This window comes from Gadus morhua, chromosome 23 (genome assembly GCF_902167405.1).
Source record: "Gadus morhua chromosome 23, gadMor3.0, whole genome shotgun sequence".
Taxonomy (NCBI): Eukaryota; Metazoa; Chordata; class Actinopteri; order Gadiformes; family Gadidae; genus Gadus; species Gadus morhua.
The window spans coordinates 10,524,906-10,542,146 of record NC_044070.1 but is presented as its reverse complement, the minus strand read 5'-3'; the positions used below and the strand labels follow the sequence as shown (position 1 = coordinate 10,542,146).

Sequence of the window (17,241 nt, the reverse complement as noted above, 5' to 3'; positions counted from 1 at the left end):
CTAAACAATGAGCATAATAGCAATATTAATCGAATGAATATGGTTTATTATGGTTGAATAACCATCAATGTTGAATAACTAGGTCATTAAGGTAAAAATGGTCCTCCCCCTTCAATGACAATAACACATGAATAATAATCGATGTAATAATCAAGTTATGGTCATCAATATGGTTAGGTTACACCACCAAGTTATTCAAATGTAAAGCTAAAAACACACAAACACAAATGCAGGTAACACAAACAAAATTGCAGCTTAACGATGTTGCCTGAAGAGACACCAATTTTTTTTGAATTTTTCGTAATCTTTATTCTGCAACTTGCAGTCATTGCATACATACATAAGTTAAGGCAAGCAGAAAGAACAAGCATCACATAGTGCAACGGTTAGGTAACATAAAACCCTGATAAAAAATGATCTGCAATAGTTTAAGTCTACACCAGATTTATTATGGTCTTTATTCATGAAAGGACGCAGTGTGTGGAGGTAAAATTAATAGTATTAACAATATAAATACTGTTGGTAGGGGTAGACTTATCATTAGCCTTAGCAGTAGAATAAGCATTAGCTTGAGCAACTATCACTTCTTCATGTCGAGTATTCCACTCCCAGGACCTCTCTTCTTCGCACTGCAGATGTTGCAGAACTGGACTGCAGGAATCTGTTAACACATGTTTGCCATAGTTACAGCTTCCTCGTAACCAATGGCTCAGAATAATAATCATAAAAATCAACTTTATGAGTAAAAGTAAAAAAACAACTCAAGGAATATTAGGCATTGCTTGAATATCTGCAATAATATAAGATATTACTTTATTGATCATGGAACGTAAATTCAGGTGCCACAGCAAAATGTATCCTGGCTCCAGTTAGAGACTGGCAACCAAGTGCAAAGGGAAGTCACGTGTGGCTATAGACATCACCTTGCACGAGGGCTGCTCGATCATGGAAAAAATCCTAATCACGATTATTTTGGCCAATATTGAAATCACGATTATTCAAACGATTCTTTTTGAGTTTGAAAACATGATATATTTATTCAGCATGTCTCTCCCAAAAACACTTTGTAACTGAGAACTTTGAAATTTCACCATAAAAAAATACACACAATGGTCAAAAGGTGTTCAAATCTAAAATAATGTACAGATATGCATCCAGCTGTTCTGCGCGTTCTATAAAAAATTTAATAAAAAATATATATATATACATCAAAAAATCGATTATATTAGTTTTGTGATCGTTAGACGCTAAAATCGAAATCGAGAACGAAATTCAATCAATCGCCCAGCCCTACCTTGCACCAAATTGACCAATAGATTTCAGCCTACCCGACTATTTGATTGTAAACCAGTGTGGTTGTGTGATAGGAAAGGAGATAGGAAAGGATTCAGGGTAGGAGATTTTCAAGGAGGTAGGGAAATACATAAGATAGGGGGAAGCAAAGGCAATAGGGAAGGACACACAGAAGGAGACCTCGTCCTTCCCTAGCTTGATGGAGTATTCCTATTGGTCCATTGGCCGTTAGGCAGGGAGTCGCGTTGTGGTACTCACGGTTCCTGAAGAAGGTAAACACTCCTTGTGGAACATATGTCTACAGTTGAAGACCACCACGCTGAAGGGCTGGGCCATGTCTACAACACAGAGACACAGCATGAACACAGGACCACCCACCGGGAAATGATTGACAAAGTATAGAGTAGGTACACGTAACCCACCTGACGGTAAAATGGTCCCATGACACGCCTCACAGATGTTCTCATCTGTTAAGAATCAGGAAGACGTTAGTTATTTTGGTTATGATAGTTTTGTTCATTAAAAGGTAAATTTTGTGGCATGACTTAATATAATAATAATTTTAATTTGTGTATAATCCCATGAAAATAAGGATCATTGTGTTTTCGTTTCCCTACCACCATTAGCCCTTTATATCTACATAGAGCGCGGATCCTCTTCAACCGAGCTCACCATGTTTTTAGAGAAGCCCAGATGTTATGTTTTGTCTTGTAAACTATTACCTTTAGTTTTACAATAACTAAATACAATTAATGCATCTATCAAGGAACCTTGTCAATAGACAATTGGCTACTCGATGCTGTCATAGATGATGACCTCCAAAAGGTACCTATTCGCACCTTACAGGCCAGCACAGGACACCGTAGCTTCCCCTACAGTGTTGGAGAACACCAATCAAATTACCGCTAGATGACAGTAATACCTACACACGGCATCTTTAATGACAAATGTATCAAGTGCCTTGCCTGTTTAAATAAATACAATCCATGAATGATGTTATGTCTAAGTTATTTATGGTATGAGAGTTATGATCTTTTATGTTAGTTATTTTAGTACAAGTGGCCATATTGAAGACCTGTTTCGTTGTCTTTTGCGCCACCTATGGCAAAAACAAAAAAGGGTCCCAATATGAGCTCTGCCCTCACCGTCGACACGGACCCCCCTCATCTGGGTGCGGTGCATCTTCTGGAGCAGGGACAGGGAATCAGCCACCAGGATCTTCTTACAGCCCTCTCTCAGCAGGATCTATACCCAGGAAAACAACATCTGTGGTCAGGAAGTGGTGCCGCGAACCTCCTCAAATCATTAATCAAACATTATCATTGGTCGGGACGGGTCGTTAGTGAACTGGTGTGAGTTTTGTCCATGGTGGGTAGGCGGACCACAAGTCAGATGGAGGTGATGTTAGGTGTTGGCCTTTTCGCCAAGCCCTTAATCATCATTACTCGCAAAAGGCTTCACTGGCCCACATTATAAGACAATTCTCAACCCTAAACCCTCTAAAAGGACATGGGGAAACCCCCCCAAACCGCGAGGGAAGATTTGGTGAAAGTTAGGAGTGTAATAGATGCCGAATCAGAAAGCAAAACAGACTGATATTCACCTGGTGGCCACATTTTGTAGGGGAACCCTTCTTGTCTTCTTGTTTGGGGAAACATGTAAACTTAATGAAAATGCATTCTATATGCTTCTTGGGTGGGGTAATGCCGTACCTAAAATAATTGATTGAGTCGTCCTGCTTTCCAAAGAGTTTCCCTACCCAGCAAACCAATATGGCCGCTGGATGGAGGAGGTCTTTAGTGGCCCCCTCCTCTCACCTGGAGGTTGTAGTCCTGCAGGATCTTGACCAGGGAGTCCCGGAGGTTGGGGATCTCCATGCCCTCCTTGATGCGGTGGATCAGCAGTATGGGGTCCACGTGGGTCCCGATGTTATTCAGCAGACCCGTGATGAATGCTGCAGAATAGACAGTGATTCACACACTAGGAATCACTGCTCACTGCTAGACGTTCAGCAGGCATATATGTATCCACAGCCACTTGTGAGCGAGCACTCAACCAGTGTTTTGTTTTTATGTTTTGCGAAAGCACTTCAAAAACTCTGTTTTTAAAGCAGCTATATAATGAAAATTGAAAAAGCACTTACAGTATATGATGTGAAACTGTATGTGAAACTGTTTGTAATAGTCTTTTCTTTTTCTTTTGATTGGATGCTTTGATTGTCCCCAGCCTCCACTTCAACTTTAGTTGAACTCATCTACTGCTGACCAATCCAATGAGCTGAACAAAGACGGAGGAAACGTACGTGGTTTGTCTATGGAGTACGAGATGAGGTCCTCCCACAGCTCAGAGTCGTCCTGCTCCTTAGCGAAGTCTATGGCCTTGTCCACGTCGCCCAGCTCCTCCATGATCATCTGCAGTGCCCGCCTGCAGTTCCCCATCCGGCCTGAGGGTCAGGGGTCAGGGGTCAGCCATGTCACACCAAGTTCCAGTGACCTTCATTGTAGAGCTCTAATGGTAAAGGACCAACTGGAGCCCAGCGGCCTGTACTCACTGAGCAGGAAGACCGTCTCCTCCACAAAGTTCCTCTCCTGACAAATCTCCAGAGCCTGGGGATGGAGAGACATGGAGAGATGGAGCGACAGGAGGGGAGAAGGGAGATCCAGGAAGAGGAAGTGAGCTAGGAGCGTCCGCTTAGCTTGAGTCAGAACTAAGGACGCAATGTGATGTTTTTACCATGCAAAACAGAACGTACTGTGATAGGTTATGAATGAGTAAATGGACGTACTGTGATATGATTTGAATGAGTCAAAGGGCGTTATGATGTTTAGCCTGATTAACAGAATGTACTGTGATGAGATTAGCTGGAGAAACAGGGCGTTGTGATGCTAACGTACCTTCTCCAGAGGACAGTGGGTGCTGTCCCGGAGGAAGGGCAGCAGGTTGGGCCGGTCGTACTCGGCATAGAGGCCGATCTGTCGCTCATGGTACCGCTGGCCCTTGTGGTGGTCGCGCTTGAACAGCTTATGGAGGTACTGCAGGGGAAGGAGGTGGGAGGTAGGACCGTTAGGGTGGAGCTGCAACCAGCCACCTGTACTTCCCTGCATTTGCTATAAGTTACTGTGGATACCAGAATCACTTAAATGACTCAATGTGAAACGGTCCAATCAGAGGACGGTAGTATGTTTGAGAGGTTTACCACATGGAGCAGCTCCGGTCGGTCCCTGAGCTCCTCCACCACTCGGTCCGTCTGCAGTGGACAGGAGGAGAGATCAGTCCACAGTAGTGAAACGTTAACTCTTAGCAACAGCAACCCATGTGAGAGGTGCATACCGATATCTTGTCTTCGTTATCCAAGAGCATGTCCACGGCTTTCTGGAAACAGCAATGCACACACACAAATGGTCCTCGTTACGCAGAGATTCAAGAACAATGCCTACTAGAACACTGCTATACACTGGTATTCTGGAATTCATCAGGGTACTAGAATTCAACATGGTTCTAGAACATTGCAGTATGTAGTAAGAAACAGAAACAGAGACTTATGTACTGTTGTATGTACTGTACCATGTACTGTTATTTCTGATGTGTATATGTTTTCAGTCCTGCTACCTCTTTATCAAAGTCCATGAGCAGAACGATCTTGTCCTCTATGGAGGCGAAGAGGTTGTGTTTGTGGATCAGCTGATACACGTCTTTGTGCCTCAGCCGCAGGTAGATCTCCAGTGCCCGGTCGTAGCGTTGGTCGTACGTGTACCTGCCATGGCGTGAACACAACAACACGTATAACCACAGTGTCCTGAGGAGCTGGTTCAGGCCAGGGCAGCGTTGGGACTACTACTCAGGAGATCAAAAGGCTCCTCACAGTTCAGCCAGGGTGGTGAGCAGCGTGCGGTGGGTGGGGTCCTTCTTCAGCTGGTCTCCCACCGCCTGGACGACGGCCATGTTGTTGTAAAGCTCCCCCGGCCACTCCCGGATCAGCGTGGCGAAGCCCTGTGAGGGGAGGCGCGTCCATCAGCCATCGATTCATCCATCAAGGACATATGATGATTCGTTAGGAAAAAACGGTTATCATTTATTTTGCACCAAGACTTTTCCCACAGGAATCAAATGATAATCTGTCCATCGTTCACCCATCAATCCCTCCTTCCATCTTTATAAATCCATCTTTTCATCTCCCTCCCTGCCTCCTACTCCCTCCCATTACCTCATAGTCGGTCTTGAGGAATTCATGGAGGATCATCTCATAGATGGCTGGTCGTAGGCGTAGATCGCCCCTGGGCAGGTACTGGCTGATGGCCTGGGGGGCGGAGACAGCAGACCATGTTACAGTATGGAGGGAGGAGACAGCAGAACATGGTACAGTATGGAGGGAGGAGCCAGCAGAACATGGTACAGTATGGAGGGAGGAGCCAGCAGAACATGTTACAGTATGGAGGGAGGAGCCAGCAGAACATGTTATAATAGTTGTAGTGTTGCGCGGTATACCGATGCTAGAAAGGTATCACGATACCCGCAAAAAACGGTACGCTACGCACATTTTTTAGTATCGATACTTTTAGATATAAAAAAGAATACTTTTATTTGAAAAAAAAAAGAGAAAATATGAAAGAAAAAAATACTTTGAACGAAAGGACTTGCACATACACAAGCTCAGCATCAACTCTCAGTCATACTTGCACAAAGAGGCTAGTCAGTGGGCGTGCCCCTCAGCTCGCACACAACAGCATCAGGCAGTTCACTGAGAGTGAGTGAGAGTGAGACGCAACGAGACGGCGACAGGTTCGGAAGGGCTTGCCGACAGTCCTCGGCTTGTGGAGAAAAAGACGGGAGAATTGAAGTATGGAGTGTATATAACGGATCAGAAGTGTCCATGTAAACGGGGCTATTGACAGGTGATCTGATTAGATTTCTAATCAGAATAGATCTATTCCTTTCATGCAATCCGAATTTACTATATATATGTCATTTACAAAAGTAGTACGCGTACGCCCGTATGCCTCTCACGCACAACCGTTATGCTGGTCTGGACTTAAATGATATATGTAAGGGATAATGTTGTACAGAACACCAACAGGGCGAACCGGACCCCGACGGGACGCGGAGGTGTCTTGCATTGCCCTGAAGGGTATTATTTTCGATAATGACAATGATAGCGACATTCTATACATTATCCCGCTTATTACACGGCTCCTTGCCAAAACAAAACAATATCTTCACACGGTGTGTCTTTTTACAATTACCATTCGTAGTGTTGATCAGCAGAGAAATAGTCCGCCAAAGTCGTTAACGTCGCTTAGCAACCGGACACGCTGGGGTTCATAAGTTACCGGACTACTTGCGAAGTGATAAGAAAGACGTGAATCAGGCAAAAAATCCACTATCCTTGACAGCGGTCTAGTATGGTGTTCATAAAAGTACAGACGGACCAATTGCGAACTACTGCAGCTCTTGATGCCATCTCTCTCAGTTAAAAAGTAGCCGCACCCACCCCAAACCAATGGGAATAAGTTTATACGTGTCGATTATAGCGGACTACACCACCTCTTCTATTCTGCATGGAATTGTATTCCGATCAGAGAATTGTATTCCGATTGAGGCGTTTTATATACTAATACGCCTCAATCGGAATACAATTCTCTGATCTCAAGAATTCATTTATCAACGTAAATTGCTCAGAAAGCAGGAAAGGACCAAGCTTTTAGATTTTCACCGTGGTATCGGTTCAGTATTGAGTATCGAGGTATTTTCGCGCAGGTATCGTATCGAAGTCATAATTTTGGTATCGTGCAACACTAGTATGGAGGATGGAGACAGCAGAACATGTGACAGTATGGAAGAACCGGCTTGGACCCACCTTCAGCTGGCCGATGGTCTTGAAGCGGTACACCTCATTCTCCCACAGCTCCATGTTTTTACCAAGAACCTTTTGGCATTTTCTGATGAGAGAAACATGTTTATTATTCTATATTTCTCTTCATAAGAATCATTGAAAATGGGATTCTGTAGGATTCTGGCGGTTTTAATGATCTCAACATACAGATATTACAAATATCAATCTAAGCGGCCCTTCATACTATGATTATAACATAACATATGTGTAGACTTTAACTCAGACACATAGGATATGTTTTCTGGTACCTGGCAGCAGTGTCATAGTCCCCCTTCTCCACCAGGTGGTTGATGTAGGCCATGCCGATCTTCTGCACGTCGTGTCTCTTGATGTTCTTAAAGCTGATCTCTGCTGCCATCAGGGCCTCCTGGGAGGGGGAACACACCACCACAACATTCACTCATTCGTTCACCTCATACATCATCATATAAGGTCTCGGTGATTATTCACCGAGAGGCAGGGCCATAAACAGTTTGATAGGCCAGGCTCCTGGACGGCTTACCTTCCACGAGCCGGGCATATCAAACTGTTTATTGCCCTGCCTTGAGGTGATTATCCCGTTTATTGTACTTCTTGCTTGCCAACATAATAAAAACAATTCAAATACTCTAATAATTATGCTTTTTCTTTTTCGCATTGCAACCTTATTAAATGTATACTCTGTTTGAGTTCATCTCCCTCAAAAAGTAGTCCTCTTTAATTACGATTGATCAAACAAGTTTTGGACACCTCGAAGGGCCGCGTTTGGCCCTCTCTTGCTAAGAGTTAACCGCGTTTTCTGATTACAGTTTAATGCATTTTTCACAATTTACCAGTTATCGCTTTGAAGGCTGAACCGACAATTTGACTGGAACTACTTAGCAGGTGTCCATATATCTTCAGCTACAACCGACAAGTCAGCGGGCAACCTGCCGGGTTAATGCCCTCCACCCAGCCAATCAGAATCAAGCATTCTTAAACGGAGTACAATAAAAACAGATAACAAAGTTGTGATTCTGGAGCCCTGACCTCGTACTTCTTCTTGTCCAGCAGCCAGTCGATGTGGTCGTCCTGGTCCCTCTCCTTGGCCACCACGATGTCTTTAGGACTGATGATGTAGAACAGAGACTCTCCCTCAGCATGCTCTGAGGAACAACAGCTACCGTTTAGTCATGAAACGAGAGCGGTTCAGATCAGTCATCAAGGAGCAGTTAGGCTAGACAGTACAGAGACAGGTCATTGAGCAGGTAGGGGCTAGACAGTACAGAGAAAGGTCATCGAGCAGGTAGGGGCTAGACAGTACAGTGACAGGTCATTGAGCAGGTAGGGGCTAGACAGTACAGAGACAGGTCATTGAGCAGGTAGGGGCTAGACAGTACAGAGACAGGTCATTAAGCAGGTAGGGGTCAGACAGTACAGAGACAGGTCATTGAGCAGGTAGGGGCTAGACAGTAGAGACAGGTCATTAAGCAGGTAGGGGCTAGACAGTACAGAGACAGGTCATTAAGGAGCAGGTAGGGGTTAGACAGTACAGAGACAGGTCATTGAGCAGGTAGGGGCTAGACAGTACAGAGACAGGTCATTGAGCAGGTAGGTGTCAGACAGAACATTGAAAGTTAATCAAAGAGCTGATATGGGTACAAAAGTACAGAGACAGGTAACAAAAAAGCAGGTGGGGGTTAGAAGTACACAGACAGCTGAATAAGGAGCAGCTAGGGGTTTGGAGGACATCTTTCTCTAGGATGCCTACAGGTAGACTGTAGACATTGAGTTATTTGGATTGTGTCCATTCCTCATGAACCATTAAAACAAAACGCACAATCCTTCCTGTGAGCCACTTGGTCTGCCTCTTAAGGATGGCGACCCACAGATCGAAGGCCACTGCTCTTGAGTACAGCCGTGTGTAGCGCATGCTTGTGTGTGTGTCCATGAGGCGGTATGGACCTAGAGTACGGGTGTGAGTGTGAGTGTGAGTGTGTGTGTGTGTGTGTGTGTGTGTGTGTGTGTGTGTGTGTGTGTGTGTGTGTGTGTGTGTGTGGGGGAAGCCTCACCCAGGCGGTAGTCACGACACTCGTTGTCCGTGAAGTTGCGTACCGACAGAGCGTCTGAGGAGATCTCCTCACAGCTCTCCGCCAGCGGCTGGATGATGTCCAGACGAGGCCGCGCACGGAACTCCTCCTCCTCTTCCTGACGCATTGAAAGAAATTGTATGTAAACATTACAGAGTTGTGCAGCTCTAGCTAACATGTGTTTCTCACCAGTTGTTAGAGTTATGCGGCTCTAGCTAACATGTGTTTCTCACCAGTTGTTAGAGTTATGCAGCTCTAGTTAACATGTGTTTCTCACCAGTTGTTAGAGTTATGCAGCTCTAGTTAACATGTGTTTCTCACCAGTTGCTAGAGTTATGCGGCTCTAGTTGACATGCGTTTCTCACCAGTTGTTTTGCGTTCTCCTTGACGAAGTACAGTGTGACCAGCTGGTCAGCCAGAGGTGCCAGACCGCTGATGAAGAACTCTGTCTCAAACGCCGACACTGTTGTCCAAAATACACAACAAAAGCCACCGTTATCGTAGAAAAACCTACTAAGAGATCACACTTACTAAACCACTTTGCATGCACTTTTCTGTTACTTGATAGTTGGATATATGATTTAGTGTATAGAGCTGACCTATTTCCACGTAGCGACTGGGAAGGTCTCGCAGTTCAGTCGGGTTTCTCTCCTTCACGGCGCACATCTGGTGATCAGAACCAACATGAAGAGCACTCCCTAAATACAACCTTAAAATGCCACCAGCACTAAACATCTCCACAGCCCTACCTCTACATCACAGGTTCCTCACAAGTGTTACAGCCGGCACAGTCTCTGAGGGTTAATTTAAAAGTCTGATACGTCTGCATTAGGAGAAGCGCTCACTCAGACCAAATCAGCAAAAACACTAGTTCACCATTCATTTGGTTGCCTGTCCCCTATAACAGACATGGTAGACGTCCGCCCAGGCCCTCATCCCCAACAGTCCCACCTTGATCGACTTCCCCCAGCCCACGATGAGGGTCTGGTTGTCCTTCCAGCAGAGGCTGCAGGGGTACATGTCCGGTCTGAGGCTCACGTCGTCCCGCAGCACGTTGGTGATGCGCTGCTTGGTGCTGATGTCATAGATCTTCACACCCTGAGGAAGAAAAGGAGGAGCACAGAGGATGAGGACGTGTTCATGGGGATGGTTTGTGTGTATTCTATCGTTGATGGCATCATTGAATAATCAACCCTGAGTCCAGGGAGGCAGGGACCTTTCAGTAGGGTTTATACCTCAGCAAAACCTTTTCATATTCCAACCCGATGACTTTGTGTGATGTTGCCTTAAGTGTGTGTGTGTGTATTTATGCTTGAGTGTTTGAGAGTGAGTGACTTTGTGTGTGCGTGTGTTGGAATGAATGAGTAACTGTGTGTGCGTGTGCGCCCTGGGGGTCTCACCACATTGTTAGCCCAGGCAATGAGGTTAGTTCTCCACTGGATGTTGGAGATGGTTCCTTCTCCCTCGTGGAGAACAGACGTCTTCCAGCGGTTCAGCCAGTTCCTCTCGTACAGCAGAAGCTAGCACATACACACACACCTGTCAATCGAACCCACCTCATTCTATTGTGTACTACCTTTAGACGTGAGTGCAGCAGTGCAGCTTGGCCAATAGGGGGCAGTAAAGGACCGCTGCAAACCGTAAAGTTACATGTCCATTCAATACATATAACAAGCATTAGAGATCATTATCCGATTTTACCTAATGGTATTATTAAGTTTAGTATAAGTATGTAATTAGGATATATTCTTTAAATGGATGAAAACGAATTGGCAAATATTATTTCAATAACAAAACTGATCAATCAGTGACAAACTGAATTATATATAACAATATGTCTAATGATGGTTATATATTTCATACTACTCATCACTAATCACTAATATACATTTCCTACAACTAATTTTCACAAATATACTGATATTGCAGCACTAATATACCGTAAAATATGCATCCAACACACCACAAACGAACCACTAACTGACCACTAACATACAGCCAATGTATGGCTGGCATATCTCCCAGCATGTGGTCAGGGAGCAGCGGAGACAAGCAGCGCCCTAGTGACGCTCTCTCAAGCAGCGGTGAGGATATGTTAATCCTGAGAGGTGGGGAGACCGGTTTAAACCGGCTCCATGGGATCAGCTAACTTCAATTGATTTCATCCCCGTCGGTGGAGGCGTCCGCGGCTCGGAGGAAACGGAGGGAAAATTGGAACGATTGATAGAAAGCGGCGAGGAACCAACGCGGGGCTTGTCATGGTGGGAAACACGGCTTCCCCCCCCCTGTCAAAACACACCCTACTCTGTTTCTCCTGGTAGATCGGCTTGTCAGCTCAACGGGCTGAGCGACATCTTTGAAATGTAGCGCGCAACATTCCGCTTGTGTTCTGACCGCAGTGCTATCTATCTCTGACAGTGAGGAGCGGGATGATGATGATGATACTACCCGGGCTCCCCGCGTACGGATGTTCTGACATCAGGAACCGTTCTGATCTTGACCTCCTCGGGCCGGGCCGGAGCAGCTCAGACTTGCACATCCTTAAGTATGATTGGACCACTGTTGGGCCCTGACAACTCTTCAAACCCTGACACACTATAGAGAAGGCCAAATTCTACTTCCTGCCAAATTGCCCCCTGTAGGTCCACTCTGCGCCAGTGGCCACATTTATGGTTCTGGGTCTGTGATTCTGAGCGAAGTTTGACAAAGGTCACTTATTCAGTGACATCATTTGATGATCTTTATAATGCTATGAGGATATGTCGTACAATTAAATGTCGGTGAACCACCTCAACTAGTCGGTCATTCATGAACCAGAAAACATAGCAGGAAAGACAAAGCAGGCAATTTTTGGGTGACTGCATACAACCTACAAACAGAAACACAATAGTGATGATAAGTAGAATAACAATAAGTTCCTACCTTGCTCCCCCCAGTGACAAACTGTTTGTAGTTGGATTTGCTGAACTGTGGATGCAGCGCCACCACCTAACAACCATGGCGACAACACAAGAGTGATATGAACAGGCAATGTTACAGACAGGCTAGGTAGCCCACAGGCTAGCTAGTAGTCACACTACATACCTGAGAGGCAAAGAAGCCCACTGACTATGTAGCCAGGTAGCACATTGCATTACATTTCTCACAATGATGTTATGTTTTCAATGTCTAAATGACAGCTGTTCGAGCATCGCATGGATGTCAATCCATGCAATGCTCGAACATCTTTCATTCAGCGCCCAGCCTGAAGCAGAGGCAGAGGCCCACCTTGATGGGACAGTCGAAGTTCTCGTGGAAGCCCTCCCTGGTATACAGGCCAAACACCTGGACCTGCGGAGCAGAGCGGGGACAGGGAAGGTCACACAGTCAACGCGCCTGCTTTCTTCTCCTTCTTTAATTGCTGTGTCTGCAGCCGCCCGCCTGCAGGGAGCCCAGCGCTCAGGAAAACACTTTGATTGGGCCCCTGTTCTCCTCCGGGCAGCCAATTAGTGGCCAGGATGATTCTGCCGGCTCTTCTGGGGGAGCGGACGGAGGATCCTAATCTTTGACTTAACTGCTAGCTCAGACGGTAGCATCAAACTGTAAGTCTCCAACTCAAACTCTTCTCGGTGATTCTTACCTCCTTAAGGCAGGGCATGTTCCTCTCAACCCCGCTCAGAGAACACACCAACAAGCAGAAAATAACAGCAGAGAATAACTTTTTAAAGGGAAGAGGCATGTCACGGTCTGTTGAGCCCTCCTCTCGGGACTGCATCGGTGATTAAGGATTACGTTTGATTCTTAAGGATTAACTGCCAACTGAATCGGTTGAGGACAGACCACTGCTTGCAGCATCCATTTTAATTGTCTGCTCCACTTTCCCCCTGTGACAACATGTTGTCGGGCGGCCCCTGGAGAGCTGGCGAGAGCAGGGTGCTACCAGACAGCCACTCTGGCCCAAAGAAACGCATGGAGCAGGATCATGTTCATCATAACAAGGGAAGAGATGGGAAGCACATGGAGAACAGGAAGAGGAGTTCCACAGACGGCTGATGATGAACCACACCCTCTCCTCTTTTAACTTTGAAACACGGGGGGATATCTCTGAACCTAATCTCACATTATCAGCATTGATATATTGTTCATCATTTAGTCATTAATGAGCAGGTAGGGTTCTTTCTCAGTGATGCCTAGAGGTAGTTAGCCTGACATTGGGGTTAAACAATAGCCTGTAAATGGTTGGGGAGAGATGGGGGGACACTTTACGGTCGCACCCTAGGCTAGGATGCCTGTACCTCCGGGGTCTCACCTTGCCATCCTCAGAGCAGATGCCCACGTTCTCTCCGCTCTCGTCCAGACTGACCTGGTTGATCTTCACGGAGCTCTGCCAACACACAAGAGAGCCAGATTGTACTGCTTGTTAACAACATGCAGGGTCAAAGTTCGCCTTTACGAACAGCAGTATTATACATGGGAATGAGTGGGAATATCCCAAAAGTGCCTTGATGGCTTTTACAGCCCTGTGTTGGGAGAGGAGAGTGTCTGCAACATACGATGAAGAGGAAGCTGAAGGGAAGAGGAAGGAAGCGCTTTGCTTCTGCTAACTTTGCTTTCATAGAGGAGTATGTTTTGTGCGTTAACAAGATTTACTGTACTTACTCTCACTGACAGCTCTTCAACACATGATTAAAAACTAGCAGTAATAACATTTCCTGATTATTTTATTGCGGTATCAGCGTTCACACACAAGGAATTGATTGTAGTGTATTGGTGCTAAAAAAGAATACTAAATAAGAAAAATGACGATGACATGAACAATTATATAAAATGTGAATATGGCATTAAAGTAAGATATAAATCTGAAAAAGGATGAAAAAAAAGCACTTAAAATGTGTTTCTTTAAGCACTCACGATTTCAAACTTCTGTGTGACGTTCCCCTGAACGTCCAACAGGAACACCTTCCCGAAGTGAGTCCCGAGAGCCAAGAACTGGAACAAACCGGTCACACGTTAATCACCAACATGTTATTGAAGGAAAAAACCCTTGCTGACGAATAGCAGGAGTTAAATAAATAAGTGACTGAAGACATTTAAAAAAAATAGTTTTTAAGGCAGGGGGAAGGTGAAGGAGGAGGGAGGGGGGCCAGGGGAGGCAGGATTGGGGGCTCGAGGGCGTAGGCTGTGAAATTACAGGGAGGGAGGGGGGGGTGCCGTTTATTAAGGCAGGCAGTGTGAAATGGTATTTCCTCCCTCATATTAAAAGGATTAAACATAATAAATGCAATGTAAATCTGGGCTCCTCTCGGGCTGGCCCTGAGCTCGCTGCTAACCAGATGTTACCTCCGCTAAACAGCAACTGGTTTGTGTGTGTGTGTGTGTGTGTGTGTGTGTGTGTGTGTGTGTGTGTGTGTGTGTGTGTGTGTGTGTGTGTGTGTGTGTGTGTGTGTCACAAATGCAGGTTCACTGGGACAGAAACATTATAGAATGGGGGTCTTTCAGCGTTAGATTAAAGTGTGTGCTCTTGCACCAAAACTCACCGGCTCACGCAAACCCCCCCCCCCCCCCCCCCCCCCCCCCCTCTCCACCCCCCCACCCCCAAATCTCCCAGGCCGCGCTCCCAGGCCGTGCGTGCGCGTGGGGCACGTGCACGTGAGCCCCTCAGGCTCCAGTGCGTTCTATAATGAAATGCTTATATTTACAGGCACAGCTGAGCGTGTCAGACAGGCCTACTGCTTGCCTTCCACCCCAAATAAAATCAGCCCAAATAAATAAATAAAAGGCCAGCCGGGGCAGCGGCGGCCTCTCTTAAAGGGATTCATCCACACGGAATTGTTCAAATGAAATTCCAATTCAGCCACTTAAAATGTGGGGAAACAGACTATTATGGGCTGGTTGCACTTGGTGCTGGTGAGGGTGGGGTGGGGGGGTTGTTGCTAAGGGCGACGACAGCTTGCTCGGGTTAGATGGAGGAAGATACAAACGTGGGCGCTCGCTGGAACGCAGCACGGGCACGGGTCACGGTTCACAGCCAGGGCAGTCAGATTGGAAACCATAGCAACAGGAGATCAGATAAAACGCACAATAAAGGCGTGGAAATCAACAGGGCCTCCTGAACATCAGGTGTTGATACACTAGGTGGGAGATATGTCGTCCCTGCCACCCCCACTGCAACATGTTTAAACCATCTAGTCAAATCACGTCCCCATTGGAAAACATCCACATTCAACAGAAAAGAGAGAATAAGAAAGAAAGAAAGAAAGAAAGAAAGAAAGAAAGAAAGAAAGAAAGAAAGAAAGAAAGAAAGAAAGAAAGAAAGAAAGAAAGAAAGAAAGAAGCGAAGAGCAGCAGGGGAGGAGGTGAGAGGAGAGGCTGGTTACCAGTCGCAGGAGGAGAGGTGATAAGGAGAGGATATAAGGAGAACAGGAGGTGGTGACTGGAGAGGAGAGGAGGGAGAACAGGAGAAAAGGAGGAGGTGAGAGGAGACGCTAGTTCTGGGGTGCAGGAGGAGAGGAGGGAAAAGGTGTGAGGAGAGTAACTTGTTGTTAGTATCCAACATGTTAACAATGTCAGGTGATGTTCTAGGTGACACCCTGAGCCCTACAGCAACATATGACCCCATATCTCTATCTCTCCTATTGTGCTTTTAACCAACTCTTCCCTGTAAGAGAGATATGATTATATTTCCCCAGCACATCATTTTACTAAACTGCTGTATTTGTATATTCTTAAAAAAAGTATTATATATATATTATTTCACTGTTGTTATTCCAGCGTTTTCATGGGAGTCACCTTTGTGAAATATTCAAATGATGGACCCAGGGAAATAGAGTTTCATTCCGCAATATTACACAGATGGAATAAATAGTTAAACTACGATTACACGGGAGAACATCAATGTGATACCTCCATCAACATATGGAATGACATCAACGTCATACCATAATCCCACATGAAACTTCCCAGTGGAACCCATCGCGGCGGTACCTTGTCGTGGACGGTCATGCAGCTGGCCGCATCTTTCTGAAGAATCTCCGTCACGCCATTGGACAGTCGCTCGTACTTCAGCTTGGGCTCCTCCTCGCTCTCTTCCTCCTGCGAGACACAGTCACCATAAATGGACCGTGATGTAGAGACCATAGACCACTATGTGAAGACACCATAGACCAAAATGTACAGACAGGCATCTGGACCATAGACCTCCATGTGGAGGCCCCATATTCCACCATGTTGAGACTAAAGACCCACAGGACCATCGTGTAAAGACCATACACCACCATGTAAAGACCAAACACCACAATGTAGAGACCATATACCACCATGTAGAGACCATACACCACCATGTAGAGACCATACACCACCATGTAAAGACCATACACCACAATGTAGAGACCATACACCACCATGTAGAGACCATACACCACCATGTAAAGACCATACACCACAATGTAGAGACCATATACCACCATGTAGACCATATACCACCATGTAGAGACCATATACCACCATGTAGAGACCATATACCACCATGTAGAGACCATATACCACCATGTAGAGACCATATACCACCATGTAGAGACCATATACCACCATGTAGAGACCATATACCACCATGTAGAGAGACCAAAGACAACCATGTGGAGACACCATAAACCACCATGTACAGATCATGGCATCTGGACCACAGACCACCACATGGAGAATGCATAGACAAATACGCACTGGAGACCCTATAGACCACGTGAGGAGACCATAGACCAGCATGTAAGAGCACATTATTGTTACAATTATTCAAGGTCTGAGAGATTCCAGCCAATATTACATGTCCCCTCTTCAGTATACAGAGCCATCGCCTGCAGCAGTAATCCAGCATCGGTCACACTCAGCGATGTGTGGACATAGCCGAGCGCGTTTTCATATCCACATTTGACCAAAGAGAATAAGCGTGAATATGTCTACTCTAAAATCCTTCTACTAAAATCTAAAAACAAGGCGTATAACTTATCGTAAGTTCAGACTTTCCAGGGCGCACCC

At 45.7% G+C, this 17,241-nt stretch overlaps 1 protein-coding gene across 1 annotated transcript in view; it reads right to left on the bottom strand.

Moving 5' to 3' along the window:
* Window positions 1–283: 283 nt before the first annotated feature.
* The window catches only part of vps41 (VPS41 subunit of HOPS complex), an 18,567-nt gene continuing 1,609 nt past the window's right edge, over window positions 284–17,241 (bottom strand). Inside the window, exons 3-28 of the mRNA XM_030348784.1 lie at window positions 16,195–16,302; window positions 14,122–14,199; window positions 13,520–13,594; window positions 12,499–12,561; window positions 12,154–12,219; window positions 10,632–10,751; window positions 10,183–10,329; window positions 9,831–9,897; window positions 9,597–9,694; window positions 9,214–9,349; window positions 8,192–8,307; window positions 7,432–7,550; window positions 7,148–7,229; window positions 5,498–5,590; window positions 5,156–5,283; window positions 4,903–5,047; window positions 4,624–4,665; window positions 4,490–4,540; window positions 4,188–4,325; window positions 3,845–3,899; window positions 3,596–3,736; window positions 3,111–3,247; window positions 2,439–2,538; window positions 1,716–1,760; window positions 1,552–1,631; window positions 284–661 (exon numbers count right to left, since the gene is read on the bottom strand). Of these exons, the coding sequence (XP_030204644.1) occupies window positions 581–661; window positions 1,552–1,631; window positions 1,716–1,760; window positions 2,439–2,538; window positions 3,111–3,247; window positions 3,596–3,736; window positions 3,845–3,899; window positions 4,188–4,325; window positions 4,490–4,540; window positions 4,624–4,665; window positions 4,903–5,047; window positions 5,156–5,283; window positions 5,498–5,590; window positions 7,148–7,229; window positions 7,432–7,550; window positions 8,192–8,307; window positions 9,214–9,349; window positions 9,597–9,694; window positions 9,831–9,897; window positions 10,183–10,329; window positions 10,632–10,751; window positions 12,154–12,219; window positions 12,499–12,561; window positions 13,520–13,594; window positions 14,122–14,199; window positions 16,195–16,302 (2,511 nt within the window). The 3' untranslated portion in view covers window positions 284–580. The remainder of the gene's footprint in view (window positions 662–1,551; window positions 1,632–1,715; window positions 1,761–2,438; window positions 2,539–3,110; window positions 3,248–3,595; window positions 3,737–3,844; window positions 3,900–4,187; window positions 4,326–4,489; window positions 4,541–4,623; window positions 4,666–4,902; window positions 5,048–5,155; window positions 5,284–5,497; window positions 5,591–7,147; window positions 7,230–7,431; window positions 7,551–8,191; window positions 8,308–9,213; window positions 9,350–9,596; window positions 9,695–9,830; window positions 9,898–10,182; window positions 10,330–10,631; window positions 10,752–12,153; window positions 12,220–12,498; window positions 12,562–13,519; window positions 13,595–14,121; window positions 14,200–16,194; window positions 16,303–17,241) is intronic.